Source organism: Melospiza melodia, chromosome 5, assembly GCF_035770615.1.
Source record: "Melospiza melodia melodia isolate bMelMel2 chromosome 5, bMelMel2.pri, whole genome shotgun sequence".
In the NCBI taxonomy this organism is placed as follows: domain Eukaryota; kingdom Metazoa; phylum Chordata; class Aves; order Passeriformes; family Passerellidae; genus Melospiza; species Melospiza melodia.
In genome coordinates, this window is record NC_086198.1 from 26,102,377 (window position 1) to 26,117,182 (window position 14,806).

Genomic DNA, 14,806 nt, shown 5'->3' on the forward strand with positions numbered 1-14,806 from the left:
ACTGCCATACTTGCACATCAACAGAAACACTTAGCATGTGGGGTGTCTTACCAAGGGGTCCAACAGAGTCATCATTCTTCAGAACTCCAGTCACTATTGAAACACCTTCCAAAAGTTTAATCTCCAGTACAGCCAGGAGTTATAAAACTGCTGCAAGCAGCATCAGCTCCATCACTTTGACCTGCATGAAGGAAACCCTCCTCAGCACACCCCCTTGAGCTTGTTAAGGGCTCTTTATGCAACATCCACAGGTGTTGCTGTTACTTCTCCAATTAGGGACCAGAGTTACACCCAGGTGGGCACACAGCTGATTAAAGCAGCTCCTAGCCTTCATACAACATACTTATGGTCTGTTTACTTTTCCCCCCCCCAGCCTTTGTCAGGTGCTTCTCCTACTTGCTCTAAAAGAATGATGAACAAACCTGTGGAGTGAGAGAATTTGGTTTGTTTGGCCTGTAAAACAGAAAGCTTAGGAGTAATGTAATAGCAGCCTCTTGTACCTGAGAGAGCCAAAAAGAAACATGGAGAAAGACTATTTGCTGCCACCAGTTCTGCAGTGATGGGTTCAATGGCTGTGAGGCACAGCAACCCCTCAGCATCGCTCTCTTATGATCCCATGCTCTTGAAGGTACAGCCCAGGGTGCTGACATGCAAAGGTCACTCCCCTTTTCATACTGCCAGCTGGCAAGTGATATTCCAGGCCTACCTAATACTATTGTAATTTTTTATGTTAATAAAATATGGTTAGAAAAAAAAAATCACAGGTGTGAAGTATGGCTGAAGACTCAGCAGGGGTGTTTCTGCAGTTCCTCAGGGAGCCAGCAATTCCTTCTGACCCTGAAACCAGAGCCTGTAGGTGACAGGCTTCTCTTTTTTTTTTTTTTACTTTTTTTCCCCTCTTTCATTCTTTAAACTGTGGAACAGCATAATATCTAACTAAAGCTCATTGTACATCACCTTACTGGTGTATTGGGTCAGGGAGTCCGTGGGTTAATCCCAGGATGTGTAATGAAACATTACTTATAACTACGTTTAAAACTTCACCTCTTCATTGCTCCACATAGTGCCACTTTCTGTATAACCTATGGTGAACTGCAGCACTCAATTCACCTTCTCTGGACACTACTCATTATTTTATAGGTCTCTAACATGTCACTTCTTCTGTGCCTTTGCACTAAAAATATTTCTAAATGGCTCCTAACAGGAAAGTCTCTGCTTTCATTTAATAAATCCTTTATGTCTCCTTATTCCTTGGTCCCTGGGAGAAGCAGCATGATCCAAGGAAAACACGTGCAATCGATTGGGAACCTGGGATTAAGCCTCCCTGGAATGTTACACCTTTAAACACTCATGGTAGCCCTGCCACTTTCCCAGCTGCAAGGCACAGTGAGCAGATGTTTTCCTTGCCCCCTCTGACCAGGCTTTCCTCAAGCAGGGGATATGGCCCATGTGACTGAAACACAATTTACCTGGAACTGGGATTTTCTTGTAAGATAAGGCAGCAGAAATCACCACACATGTCCATAAGCTCCCGCCTCTGCACTGGCAGGTGGCTCCTTGTTGTTTTGTTAAACCTCCAGCATTTGTAAGCATTGGGGTATTTATATTGACTGTGACACACTACCACTCAGATCTCCTGTATTAGGGTTGCATTGTTTTTTATGTGAAATATTGCAGCAGCTAATTGCAATTACCAGAAAGCATATACAAGAGAGCTTGTTGATTGCCAGTAGACAAAGACACTTTGGAAATCTTGGATTTTGCTATAGATGAAAGCCTGTAAATTTTAAAATAGAAACCACGTTATCGTTTACAATTTCCGTTTGCGAACAAATTCTGCTAAACAAAATTGGCGGCTGATTAAGTAAACATTTATACATAAATAAAACAGTGAAGATCTCTTCAGTTGTTGAGATGCAGCCAGTTCAGTCTCTCGTAAATAATACAGTGATGAATTCTGGCGTTACAGTGCATGATAAAGCTACCTCGCCTCAAAGTCTTAGGCAAACTAATCCATACGCATGAATCAATCAGTTCATTTCAGTCATACCAGCGTTATATAAATGTCACCAAAATCAATGCCTGAAAGATATAACAGATTAATAAGTCCTCATGCGGTACATCTAACTGGGATGCAAACCTACAGCAGATAACTTCACGCTGAACACAGCTATACAAGTAGTTTGAATAAGTCATTTTAATAGAAAACTCAAGGGCAGGCCTGTAATGAGCAGGCGTGGATGAGAAAAATCTGGTGCATTATTAATTTCAGACAATGCCGAGTTCTTTTTCATAATGTACATTTTATTAATGCTTTCTGTGATAGCTTTTCATACCGGTTCACCACCAGGAGTACAGTAATTACAATGTATTAAGATTCATTCCATGCCTGAGGAGTAAGGAAGTCCAGTTACGATAAGGAAAGCGAGTGAAATGTCAATCAGTATTTACTCAGGGCTGGATTAAATCAAAACTCTGCCAGGTGGGTTTGGTAACAGCACCTCCCTCACGCAATCTTCAGTGATTATCTGCCTCCCCCTCCTCACTGCTCATCTCCATGTGTGACCTGTGTGACGTCAATATGGATGCAGTGGATGGGATTCATCATTTTTATGAGGACTTGGGGTTGGTCTGGCTCATCTTCACAACTGTCAGTTGTGGGGTGTCAGCCTCTTTTAGGGTTGGAGAGAGAGAGAAACTTTGAAGGTTGTTGTAAACGCCTCCTAACTCCTAACTTCTAGACATAAAGGGTTTAAGGTACAGGATGATGGGATTTTCTGGGAAGAAGAACTACTAGTGAGTGCTCCAATGAAAAAAAATCCACCACTCAACCCAGCTAGGGGATTTCTGCTTTCCTGCAATCTAGTAAAACCAGGGAATATCTTCTTTCCTGTAATTGCTGCCCCTAAGTTTTCCCCATGCTGCACCTCAAACCTCCCCAGGGTCAGGAAGCCTTGGCTTCAGGATTTAGCATTGCCTTTAAGGGCCCTAGAAACCATTAGAATGGTATCTATATTTCCTCATATCTGTGAAAGATTGTGAACTTTGGAACATTTTGGAGTTACTTGTTTTGCTTAATACACTGGCTGACTTTCAGCACATTTCCAGCACAAAGTCAGGGTGTGTTACTCATATCTTTCACTATTTTTCTCCCTGGAAAAAAGATTAACAGCCTTCACTGGGGAGGAAACCACATCCCCAAGATGATGGTCACCTTGCCTGGGGACACTATACAAGGCTAGAGAAGTGGGCAAAGGAAGAGGTGTCCACATGTGGCAGATGAAAGCACAGTGCCTCCCATGCACTGGTTTGATAAATTAAAAAATGTCCTGATAAATATATAAATCACTTGGCACTGGCAGTTGTTAGGTGTTAATGGTAACACACACAGCTGGATGACAGGAGGTATTCAAGTATTCAAGTGGAAAAGACTCCCTGCAGCTCACCTTGGGCCACTGCAAGCAAATTACCCCTCTAGATGCCCAAATCCCTCAGGAATTTGAGGCAGCTTCCAATTTCTGTTGATTGCCCACTGCCCATTCCTTGCAAAGCTAAAGGTGCTTTGGCCCCAGTGCTGTGCTAAACAGTGTTTCATGCTATCTGGCTTTTTCATGGGGAAGACACTTCACCTTGGCACTGCTTTCCTGCAAAATGCTAAGCTGAAGAGAGACTTCTATGTCCAGAGAAAGTTATTGGGGGTAACTTTCAAAAATATAATGCATGGGCTTTTTCCTAATTTCAATTTCTAATTTCATTCTCTTTTCCTAATTTCCCTGCACTGCATGAATCCGAACAGACTCAGAGTAAATAAGCCTCATTCCCTGGAGAGGTGTGGACACTACTCTGCACTCCTGCTACTGAAGCTGGACCCAGCAGCGTTACCTACGACTCCTGGGACGTGTTTGGGTGGATAAAGGGCAGTACAACACACACATCCATTTTCTCTCCTCTCTCATGAACACAGCTACACAGACACAGGGACCTGCAGTGGCTGGCAGCCCCCTGAACCAGACACAGCCTTGCACACGCGTTTGCACAGACAGAGAACTGCACAGACAGGCACTGGCTGACATGGACACAGAACATGTCTAGGCATGCCTCCATTTACCCAGCCAAACAGTTGGCTCAAAGCCATTAATAAGCCTTCAGGGTTTGGGATTTTTTTCTTTTTTTCTTTTTTTTTTTTTTTTAAACTAATGCTAAAAGCCTGAGGATCACCACGCTGATGGGGTTTGCATCCCTCTGATGACTTCTGCCCATCCCACCCTCCCCCCTCCCACAACTGCACCAAGCAGTCCAAGTCCTCTGTGGGCTGTAGCTGATTATTTACATCAGCGGAGACCATAGGACCGATGAGTTCACCCTGCTGACAGGGACTAGGGAGAAATGTCTGCTGAATCCTCTGCAGGACAGGTCCATCCTCCTTCAGGTGTCTCCTGCGGTGATGGCAGAGCTTGGCTGCAAGAGCCCACGCCAGCCTCCAGCAGGCAGATCCCGTGGGTTCCCATATATCCATCCCCAGCTGAGCTGATTGAGAAACGCTATCTTCAAGATACTAAGGCTCTTTTCTTTTTTTTTTTTTCCTCAAAAAAATATTTCTATTTACACAAGACAATAAAATCTGAGCAGCTTTCCCCCGAGAAGCTTTGGCCAAGTGGAGCTGCTGCTGGACACATGCGCCAGTCCCTATTTACAAGCAACAGCTTCGCTTGACAGTACTCTGCTGGCACGTTCAGCTTCTCCTGGTGTAAGGACTACTTCTCTGTCCCTCTGGTCCTTCCCTGGTTGGCTCTTCGCACTGACAGGTCTGTATTTACAACAGCAACCTGGATCCGGCAGGTTCCCCTTTTTACAGCCCAGCCTGAGGGCATGGAGAGAGGCTCAGGATGGTGGATCAAGCACACTCGGCCATTTTTAAAGTGTTATCAAGTCCCAAAGTCAATGTTCTGAGCAGCTGAAACTAATTTCTTATTACAAAAGACAATTTTCACCTGCTCTGTTCATCTTCAAAAAAGAGACGAGCGGCCAAACACCGAGGGCCCATCCCAGGATGCTGCCATGCAGTGGGAATCTCAGCTGGCTGCTCTCTCCATGGGGATGCGAGGGTTTGGTCGAGGCCAGCTTCTCTGGCCTCTCCTGTAGCACGATCCCAAGTGAGGGACAGGGGGCTGAGGCACAGAGGAGCTGAGGTGGTGCACTGGCACGGGCTGGCCGGGGCAGGCTCAGGGTCCCCAGGTGCTAGATGACACTGTCCTCCATGGTGACTCGCCTGAAGACCGGCTCCTGCTTGGGCGTCCTGACGCCTTCTGTGAAAAACAAGGGGAGAGCAGGTAAATCCCTGGACCCTGCAACCAACAGCAACTATTTTCAAGATCATTCCCATCCCCAAACAAAGCAGAGGATGCCTTGCTTGCCTTGAAAAGGAAGGCTTGCTCAGGGAAGTGAGTGCATTTATGGGTGAGCATCTCATGGCGAGTCTCCTCCCACCCTTTTTGCTGAATTTGTATGAGCCGGTAGTTTGTTGTACAGCAGCATCAGCCACTGCTGCCCACTGCTCTGCAGAAGAGTGACACCGTGGTGCCTCTTTGCTCCTCTGTGTTTTGCACATCACTGAGCTGCAGCCACCAGTTTGTGTCAACACAACAGGGCTTGTTTGAGCAAACTGCATTTTTTCTTGTGTCCCCCTCACCCCTTAATAATAAATATTCAGTATAAATGACTGCAGAGTAAACAGATTTGTTTTGATATCAGACATTATCTGAAGGGCACTTTGCATCCTGAGTGCTCTGCTTTACCGCTGCCTTTATAATCCCTGCAGCCCAAGAGGGGAAAGCACCTCCTTTCACAAGCTCACGTCGGGAGGACACAGCCACACGCACTTTGGGGTGAGCTCATGCAGGCTTTCTTATAGATAGTATTTCAGGGAGATGTTACGGTAGGCTAATCACATTCAAGAAGAATCAAGAGTTATTCTGGAGACATTTTCTAAGCATAAATAATTTCACCTGGTTTCTCACCCTCCCAAATATATGTTGCTCTTTATGTCATCAAAGGCAAAGTGGTGGGGGCAGAATCAGCAACTTTTCAGGCATCTCCCAGCTTGGCCATTTTGGCTGATCTTTTGGGGTTTTTCTGAGGAGGAGGGACTTTCATCCTTTCCTTGTTGCTCATCTATATTTTCTTCTTTTTTCCTAAGTAGTAGGATGCATTTTCTTTCATTTCCACTGCTGTTAGTTCAGTGGGCTGCTTTGCACTGCAGTTCAAACTGCCAGCAGTGGAAAATGCCTGGGTGCACAGTGTGTAAAGAAAATCAAGAATCCCACCTATTTAATATGTAGCACTCTTCCTGGCTGATATCAACAGCAGCTTAAGCAATGAGGCCTTTTATCTCTAAGTTTGAATAAGCAAGCAAGGAAGTGGGTGAGGGGAAGGTGACCAAAGGGCAGAGCTGAGGTGTTTGCATTGGAAAAAATAATCCTGTTCTATTTATCAGGAAGGGACCCTCTCAAAAAAAAAAAAAAAAAAAAAAAAAAAAAAAACAACCCAAAACAAACCCAAACCAAAAGGCTGCTTTGCGGCAAACCATTTAAACTTATATATATATTTAAGGTGAGGAAACCAGGGACTGACCAGAGTAGGCATCTGATATCCACAGCAAAGATTTTAGCTTGCCTCAAATATGCCTTCCATCACACATGGTTCCAATTCCCCATGACTTTGCACTTCTCTCCAGCTGCCTGCAGAAAGCACCTGAGAAACTCTTTTTGGCATATTTCAGCCAGAGGACAAAGCCTTGCCAGAAGTTTGGGGCTTTTTCTTTTAATACCCTCCCACCCAAAGTTCCTTTTCCCACACCCCCTTTGCAGCTTTTGTGCAACCAAATCCTCAGAGATGCTTGGGGCACCGTGCTTTTGCTTCCCAAGTGGAATCCCCAGACATCCTCCACCCAGTTTGTTGACTGCTTGGTTTTCACCATTCACCCTCCAAAGCCATTTTTCAGTGGATATTGCCACAGACTCGTGCCCACTGAAAGGTGAAGCCTTTGCTGCTGGTAGGACACAAAGGCTGCAGGGCCACTGTGTGGAGTGAGGTTTTCTGCCACAGGGTCCCAAATCTAACTCTGCCTGAGATGCCTCCAGGAGAAGTGGGAGAAGATAGGCTGAAAAGAGTTTTATTATTGCTGTAATTTACCCACCAAGCACCCTTCTGCTGGAAATAACCTTTCCAAAGCTGTAACACAAGATGCAGTCCATTGTAAGTGGCAGTCTGAGATATTTGGTCATCTGTACAAATATTGCCATCACACCAGCTGAGGAGGTTGTGCAGCAGCTATGTTTGTGTCTTCAAAGTTGTTGTTTGGGGTTTTAAGCAGCACTGCCAAAACACCAAGCATTTGCTTCCAACACATAGTAATTGCTCCGTATACCAATATTTCTTGTTTATTTATTGAGGCTTTAGCTTGGGTTTTAACATGTGTACAGTGTATTTAAGGAGTAGAAATATAAGAAAAGAAAATATGTGGACGGTAAAGAAATGAAAAGACAGAAAACAGTTAGGATGATTTTTTTTTTTTTGTTCTTGGCATTTTCCTGAAGAAGACTATCACCATCTGTCTGGTGTACCAAATACAATAAACAGTAAGCACCTGTAAAAAGCTATTTTGATGTGAAAAAGGAAGATTTCCAAGCTATCCTGGCAAGTCTTGATATTTCAGCTTTAAATAGACTGCCTCTTCTGAACTGGGATGATAAATGATCTGGTGTATGATCCATGCATCCCAAAGCCTTTGGAAGAGCAAAAGTGGCCCTAAGCCAGCTACCTGTGCTGAAGGAAATGTCCCTCATTCGGGAAAGGGGAGTGCTGCTGCCTCCAGGGGTACTGCAGTGCCCTCCCCTGACTGCAGTGCTAGTGTCCCCACCCAGGACAGTCACTGAACAACCCATGGGAGCATTAACGCCTTCCCTGGGAGCACTAATCACAGATTTTATCTGGCTTCAGCTTCACACTGCAGGATGTCCTCCACGTCGTTACCAGAGAGCCGGCAACAATATGACATTGATATAATGTTCATGAGCCCAGACTATTCAAACCCTAAAATATTCATTAAATGAAATTTGCATAGAGTGTAGCTAAATGCAGCAGATAGCTAAAAATAAAGTACTTTTCTCTCTAAAGGTAAGGAGGAGATCAGGGTGTGACAGATGACCAAGCTTGTGCTCTTAGGCTTTCCTGAGACAGGTCTTTAATAAGATGAGCTATCTTTCTATCCCTGTTGACTAGGCAATTCTGCAGGGTATTACATTCTTCATAACCGAGTGAGATCAAGGGCACATGGGGTGTGACAGAGAGGCCAGCTGGTCAGGGAAGGGGGATGCAGGCAATAGGGACACACAGACACAAAAGGACCCCCAGGAGCTCAGTGCCTCCCCCCATCACCACTGTTTCCCCTGGCCCTCTGAGGTAACCCACTGCTTATTACCTGGGGCAAGGGAGGAAGGAAAAAGATTGGTAAACAACTACAGATGTCAAGGAATTAAAAGCAATCAATAGGCAGAAATGAACAGGACCATGGTAAGCACTACTGCCTACACAGTGCCTCCAAAGCTGTGATGGATACCCCCCATTGCAAGCAACCCTCCAGCCCACATGGTCTTTCTTGGCATGTCTTTTGCCTTGTATTTCTCCTTCATGTTTCAGGGAGATCTTACAGTCTCTGCTGGCCCTTGCAGAAAATGGGTGGGAATTGCCTGCTGTAGTCAAGGTGTCCCTAAGCAGTAAGCTGATGTGTCAGCTCTCTATGGGGTGGTCTGCAATGGGATTATACAGGAAAAATAACCCAGTCCTGCACAAATTAGCAGTGAGTGAAAAAAGGTGTTCATAACTTGTAAAGCATCCTAAGATGATTTTCAGGAAAATGCAAAGCATGGAGCCTTGCACTTCTCCATCCCACTCTTCCCACCTGCAAGAAAGGCTTTCTGAAGGGGCAACTCAATCAATGGATTAACATTAACAATCCTCACTCCCAACATGCCTGGCAGCTCAAGCTTCCCAAAGGTGGCCCTGTGTTTCAGAAAATGGTCTGTGTATCAGCTGATGTTCTTATCAGCTCAAGCACTACCTATTTGCCTCTATTTTGTCTGTTTTCAGCTGAAAGTGGGATGCTTGTTGCACTTGAATTATGAAGCTTTAATCTTCTCCCTGTAAGTCAAATCTGGTTTGGTTTTCTTTCCTTTGTTTTGTTAAATGGAGCCCTAGAAAAGATCCCTTGAGTACAGGGCTGATTATCCCCTTCAACCAAGCCTACACAGTTATGTGCCCCAAGCATGAGTATGGATTTAACATCATAATCACTACTGCATTTTCATCAAGCTTTTTTCTCACATTCTTGCCTTGGTTCAGCACTAAGAAATGCCTTAGAAGTTTTCCAGCTCTCCCTCATACCCCAGGAGCATTGCAGGCACTGAGGACTTAACAGTGAGTTGATTTCCATATGCTGCAGCCTGCACAGAAGAAACTGCTGCCAGTCACATAGGAATTGTACATAGTGAGCTACTGATCAACAAGCACCAACCCTCACCATGCTCATAATCAACTATCTGACACAACAAAATCTGTTTTCAAGGGGAAGAAAATGCCAAAAACAAACTGTGTCCTGCTCCCCTTCATAAAACATCCCCACTATATTACTGTCTTAAACCATTTTTGGCTTAATAAAATTAATAATATATATTTTCCCTCTATTTTGTGATTCAGCTGTTTTCTAAGCCATAAGAAGCACCAACAGTGAATCCTGTGATGTCAGAGCAGCCTGGGAGCAGAAATAATCAGCTTGAAAATAAACAGCATTTTTTTGCAATCAAAGTGCTAATAGGCATGGGTAGGCTGGCAAAGAGACGGGATGGAGAAGAGGGGAAAAACGCCTGCACATTGATAAACCTGAAATACATAAAAGGGCTGGGGAAGAATGACCATTTGTAGTAAAAGAAGGTAAAGATTTTTCAGTAGGACAAAACCATCCCACAGCAAATCCACCACTGGTTTGTTCTTGTAGTTTCAGAAACACTGGTAAATGCTGTGTTCATCATCTGCCTCCCACTTTATCATGATGATATTTGCTAGGGTGCATCTCACCCTCTGCACACACTCAATTCCACCATACCCCTGAAAAACTATTTTTTGAGTCTAATACAGTAAAAGAGTTTTTATTTTCCCCAAAACAAGAGGTACCTGTTATTTCAAGCCTCAGCAGCCTCTCTTGGGCTGCTGGATGAATTGCTGTGACCACACAGGTGTGAGTAACCTGCTGTACCTGCAACAGTGGATCCACCATGCACTATCCAATGAAATCAAACAGGGAGGCAGCATCAAGAGCAAGAGCATAACCCGGCTGGCCAGTGGCTACTCTGCTATGAAGTCAGGTGATTCTCCACTGTTCCAATAGGAAACGCTCCCTTGCTGAAACCTAGACCCGGCAAGAGGCACTGCTGCGATCAGTGCATGGTCCCACATGGAGTTTCTTCCCCAAGATATTTTGGCCAGAGTGTCTGCAGGAAGGACTCAAGTGGCTTGAACCAGAAGGCCATGAATATCACCAAATACCACCACCCCTGGTTCTCTTGCCCAACCAGACTCTGCTGAGAAGCACCGAGCAGCACGGCCCCAGTGCGAGGACAGTCCCGGGATGGGGCAGAACTGCTCCACTTTGCTGCTGCTGCTGCATTCATCCTCCAGCACTGGGAATATCTTGTTCAACGGGTGCCTCACCTGCCTGCTCCAAGCCTTTTGGCTTTTACCCAGCATGATAGGACTTGGGTAGGCACAGTTTAGACGGAGGCAGCACCAAGTCCCTAAGCCCAGGCCGTGGGAGGGCTTTGTGAAAAATCACTGAAAATTCATTACCAATCATATCCAGAGGTGGTTATTTCCCCTGTCAACCTTTCCAGTCTATTTTGTGGCTTCCTGTATTCCTGACTGCACTTAAGGGATTTGATGGGGGAGGCTGGAGGGGAGCAGTGAAGTGCCAGTGGGCCATTGGCAGAGGTGGGGCGGGAGGGACCATGTGGCCAAGGATGGTGAGGGCGCTTGGCATATGCCCGGAGCAGGAAAATAAAGAGACAGCAAACAACGACCGAGAAGGCCTAACGGGGACTTGTTTTACTCTTTGACATGCTACCAGCAGATTTTAATCTCAGAAAACCCAAATTAAAAAAAAAGGAAGAAAATTAATAAAAGAAAAAAATTACAATGATTAAAAGATATGACACGTGAAACACTATACTCAAATCATCCATGTGTCGTTGGCTACTTTATACAGTAGGCACAAAACAGACCTAGAATCACCTGCAACAAATGTCAACCAGTGTTGTTCTTGCCCCTAAACAAGTACCACCAGCCTGATTTTTCTAGTCAGCCACAGCTGCAAAACCTTTGTGCTTAAATTTCTCAGCTTAGGCCTCCTTTCTTCGGCATTGCTCACCCATGCTGTAAAGGAGCGGAGACTCATACTGAAGACATTAATGGAGAGAGGAAGAACAACGACAAAATAAGAGAGATTAATTGTACAGTACATACATACAGTATCTTCTAAATCGTGATCAGTTGTTTATTGGTTGGCAAACAAGCTTCACTTTTACAACAAATATTAGTAATGAGGTCATTCAACTGCTGAGACCGTACAAAATGGATCATAAATTAAAAAAAAAAAAAAAAAAAAGAGAAAAAGAAGAATTCATATTCCGTGCTGCTAATTTACCTCCAGAAAGCCTATGTTACTTAGAAATCCGGTCAAATAAATAAATTTCCTGTTAGGAAAAATAATGAACAGAGGACTTTTTTTTCTTTTTTTTTAATTAAAAATCACCGCAAAGTACTTTTTAGCTCACTACGCGTCAATCTATTTTCTTCTTAAACCACTGCAGTACAAGTGCCTAAACCGGGGACCAGACTGAGCCGAGAAGGCCCTTTGCTCCTCCAGTCTCCTGTAGAACCCCCACTACAACTACAAAACCTCTCCTCAGTCCCTGGATGTGACCCGAGGGCCTGGCTGAGGGGCTGTCGGCCAGAGATGCTCCACAGGATTATCGTCACCATCGGGTTGTGCACTGACAATGAGGAAGTTTGCCCTGCTCTAGTCTGCCAAAAGGTCTGCTGGCAACATGCCGGCTGAAAAAGGTTATACAGCGAGGAAATTAAAAGACTGCCTTGGCTGAAAAGAAATGGTGATGGTGTTACTAAAAATGGTCCTTAGAAAGTGATGTTTGGGGTTTTTTTTGTTGCCCAGTGAGTTTTTTTTTTACTGGGATGGGAAGGGGACAGAGAGAAGGAGCAGTGGACGAGGCAAAACAAAATTTAAAAAAAAAAAAGGAAAGAGTTATGAAAAACCTTGCTCCTACTGGTAGACAAACTTACAAGACCAGCACAACAGAAAAAAGTTCTTATTTTTTTTTCCACTACATTAACAGGGACGCAAGTTCTGGAGGAACAGAAAGCAGACTATATGTGCAATGCTAGTATCTGTACATTACATAGAAATTGTTCGCTTCTCTTTTTCTGCCATTAGTTTTTATCATCCGTTAATACAGCAAAATGTAAAATATGCCTTTAGCACAGGATTCTAGGATTCCCTTCCGTCTCATTAAATTTGTTTACGTTTTGTTTGCTCCCGCAGCAAAGGGCGCTGCAGTGAAACCAAGTTGTGAGTGACCATAACCCATGGTGTGATCTGGATTGGTAAGAAAGAGTTTTGCTAGCTTGTTTTACGCAGCGCTCCCACCTAGATGCGTCATCGCTACTAGTTTCAAACGCACATTTTTGGCCTTTTATTATTTTTTTTTTCCCTCTTAAATCAGGTCCTTGGTATTAAGAGCAACACAGCATCAAGGATTGTTTAAACAAACACGGCATAACTTGAGAAGGCCACGAAGTGTGCCGTTATCTATCTCTTTCATTAACATAATGAAGTCTGTCTGGAGGGAAGAAGGATAGGAAGATAAGGGGGGCACAGCAGTTACTGTCCTCTCCGGGTCGGCCTAAAAATTCCAGTAAAAAAAGTCTGAGAATTTCCTTTTGAACAGCATGAAGATTTAGGAGTACACACAATATTACCACTGTTTGGATTAACTCAGAACAGTAAACCGAGTGTTACGGAGAGGCTTTCAGTTGTCTCTTTGCTTAATTTTTGCTGAATCTTCTATAGACTAGTGACCAAGTGAGCGGGTCCTTTTGCATTGCCGTCCGGAGAGGTTCCCTCTTTGTTTGGCGGGACTATAAAACCGTCGCTGCTGCCTCGACCTAGCTGGTAGTAAGTGTGTAGCTGATGGACGTGGTTCCTGGAGCCAAGATTGGGCATGCTTTTGTAGTAAACGTCGTCGGCATCGCCACCGCCGCTTTTCGCTGGTGGAGGATCGGTCTGGGTGCTGGCGGTGACGCTTTCCGTCATGGGCATGCCAGCCAGCGCGGGCATGCTGGTGTACAGAGAATCCCTGTTGGGCGACTGCAGGTCGTCCGTGTGCTCGTTGGTCAGCAAAGGGAAAAAGCTCTCGCTGTTGTCTTGCGGGATGCGACGCCGGCTGTAGAGGTGGGGCTGGTGGTTGTCCGCCGAGTACACCCGGGGAGGCAGCAGCGGGGCGTCCGACTCCTCATGGATGAGCTCCAGGCCCAGGCTCTCCTCGTGGGTGAAGGAGGTGGCGTCATCCAGCACGATGGCATCGTCCTCGCTCCCGCCGCCCACGCTGTTGACGAGTTTGTTCATCAAGTTGCGGCTCTGCTCGCTGGAGCGCTCATGGTTGTTCAGGTAGGAAGGGATGTAGTTGGAGGTGAGTTCCTTCAGGATCTTTTTCTCGAGGGCGTTCTCCGTGTGGTTGTACCCACGGTCAAGGATTTGCACGCAGTTGCTGAGGTACTCGCCGCTGGCGATGCTGTAGCTGTTGCCGTGATTACCATTCAGTGGTAGAGTATCCGTGACACTTGTATCCCTGGCATTGTTCAGAAGCCCCTCTGAAAAACATTACACAAGAGAGGGTGACTTGTACAAACAGGACACTCATGCGGGATGTGCACACTCAAACCCCCTTCCTAGGCTGCCGCAGCTGCTGGTGCTGGGCAGCAAGGAGAGCGTCGCGGCCAAAATGGGAGGGCGCAGCTCCATCTAACCAGCTGGTGGTCCAGGGCTTCCCAAAAAAAAAAAGGAAAGCACTGTCAAGTGTGTGACTTGATGTGGCAACATCCAGCTGGAAGGATAACCTCTCCTGGCCAGCATTCTCCTACAGCTCTTGCACTCTATGTATTCCTGAGGGAGCTGAAAAATTCATGACCCTGCGCTGGTCCCAACTGCCCTGGCCCTAGGAACTTTGGAGGAAGGGGGCAATTCCTCCCAACTAAGGAAAAAATATTTGCAGCCCAGGCTAATCACTACCAAAACTTTGTTTGGGAGGGTATCCTTTCTAGAGGAAAAAAAGTCTGCTCTCCCCTTTCGCTGGGCAGGCTGTCAGGATAAAGACATAAGGACTGAATGGCAGGATTCAGGGAGTAGCAAGGGGGAGGCACAAAGTGCTTCCTGGCCCAGGATTTTCTGGAACAAGGCTAAATGCCCTACCTCTTCTGGCTGAAGGGCACAACCAAAATTATTTACTCCACACTGGCCAGGTGGGGATTTTCTAAAACAATTCATGTTGGGGGCAGCTGTTCTGGGGTCCTGTGAAGCCTTTAAAAATTGCTCCTATTCCACCTGCAAAGTTAAAGCAGTGGGTTCAGCAGAGGGTACAGCAAGTACCATCACTGCCATGGTAAAGGTGGGCTCATGGGAACC

The 14,806-nt window shown here is 45.5% G+C and overlaps 1 protein-coding gene across 13 annotated transcripts in view; it reads right to left on the minus strand.

Annotated features, from left to right (window-relative positions):
- Positions 1–1,641: 1,641 nt before the first annotated feature.
- The window catches only part of ADGRL3 (adhesion G protein-coupled receptor L3), a 491,811-nt gene continuing 478,646 nt past the window's right edge, over positions 1,642–14,806 (minus strand). For 11 of the 13 annotated variants that reach the window (XM_063156644.1, XM_063156645.1, XM_063156648.1 and 8 more), the window contains one exon: positions 11,132–13,995. In XM_063156644.1, coding sequence (XP_063012714.1) covers positions 13,190–13,995 — 806 coding nt within the window. In that variant the 3' untranslated portion in view covers positions 11,132–13,189. Of the gene's footprint in view, positions 5,307–11,131; positions 13,996–14,806 lie in introns of those variants that run through there. The other 2 variants (XM_063156653.1, XR_010027766.1) reach the window with 2 other exon arrangements.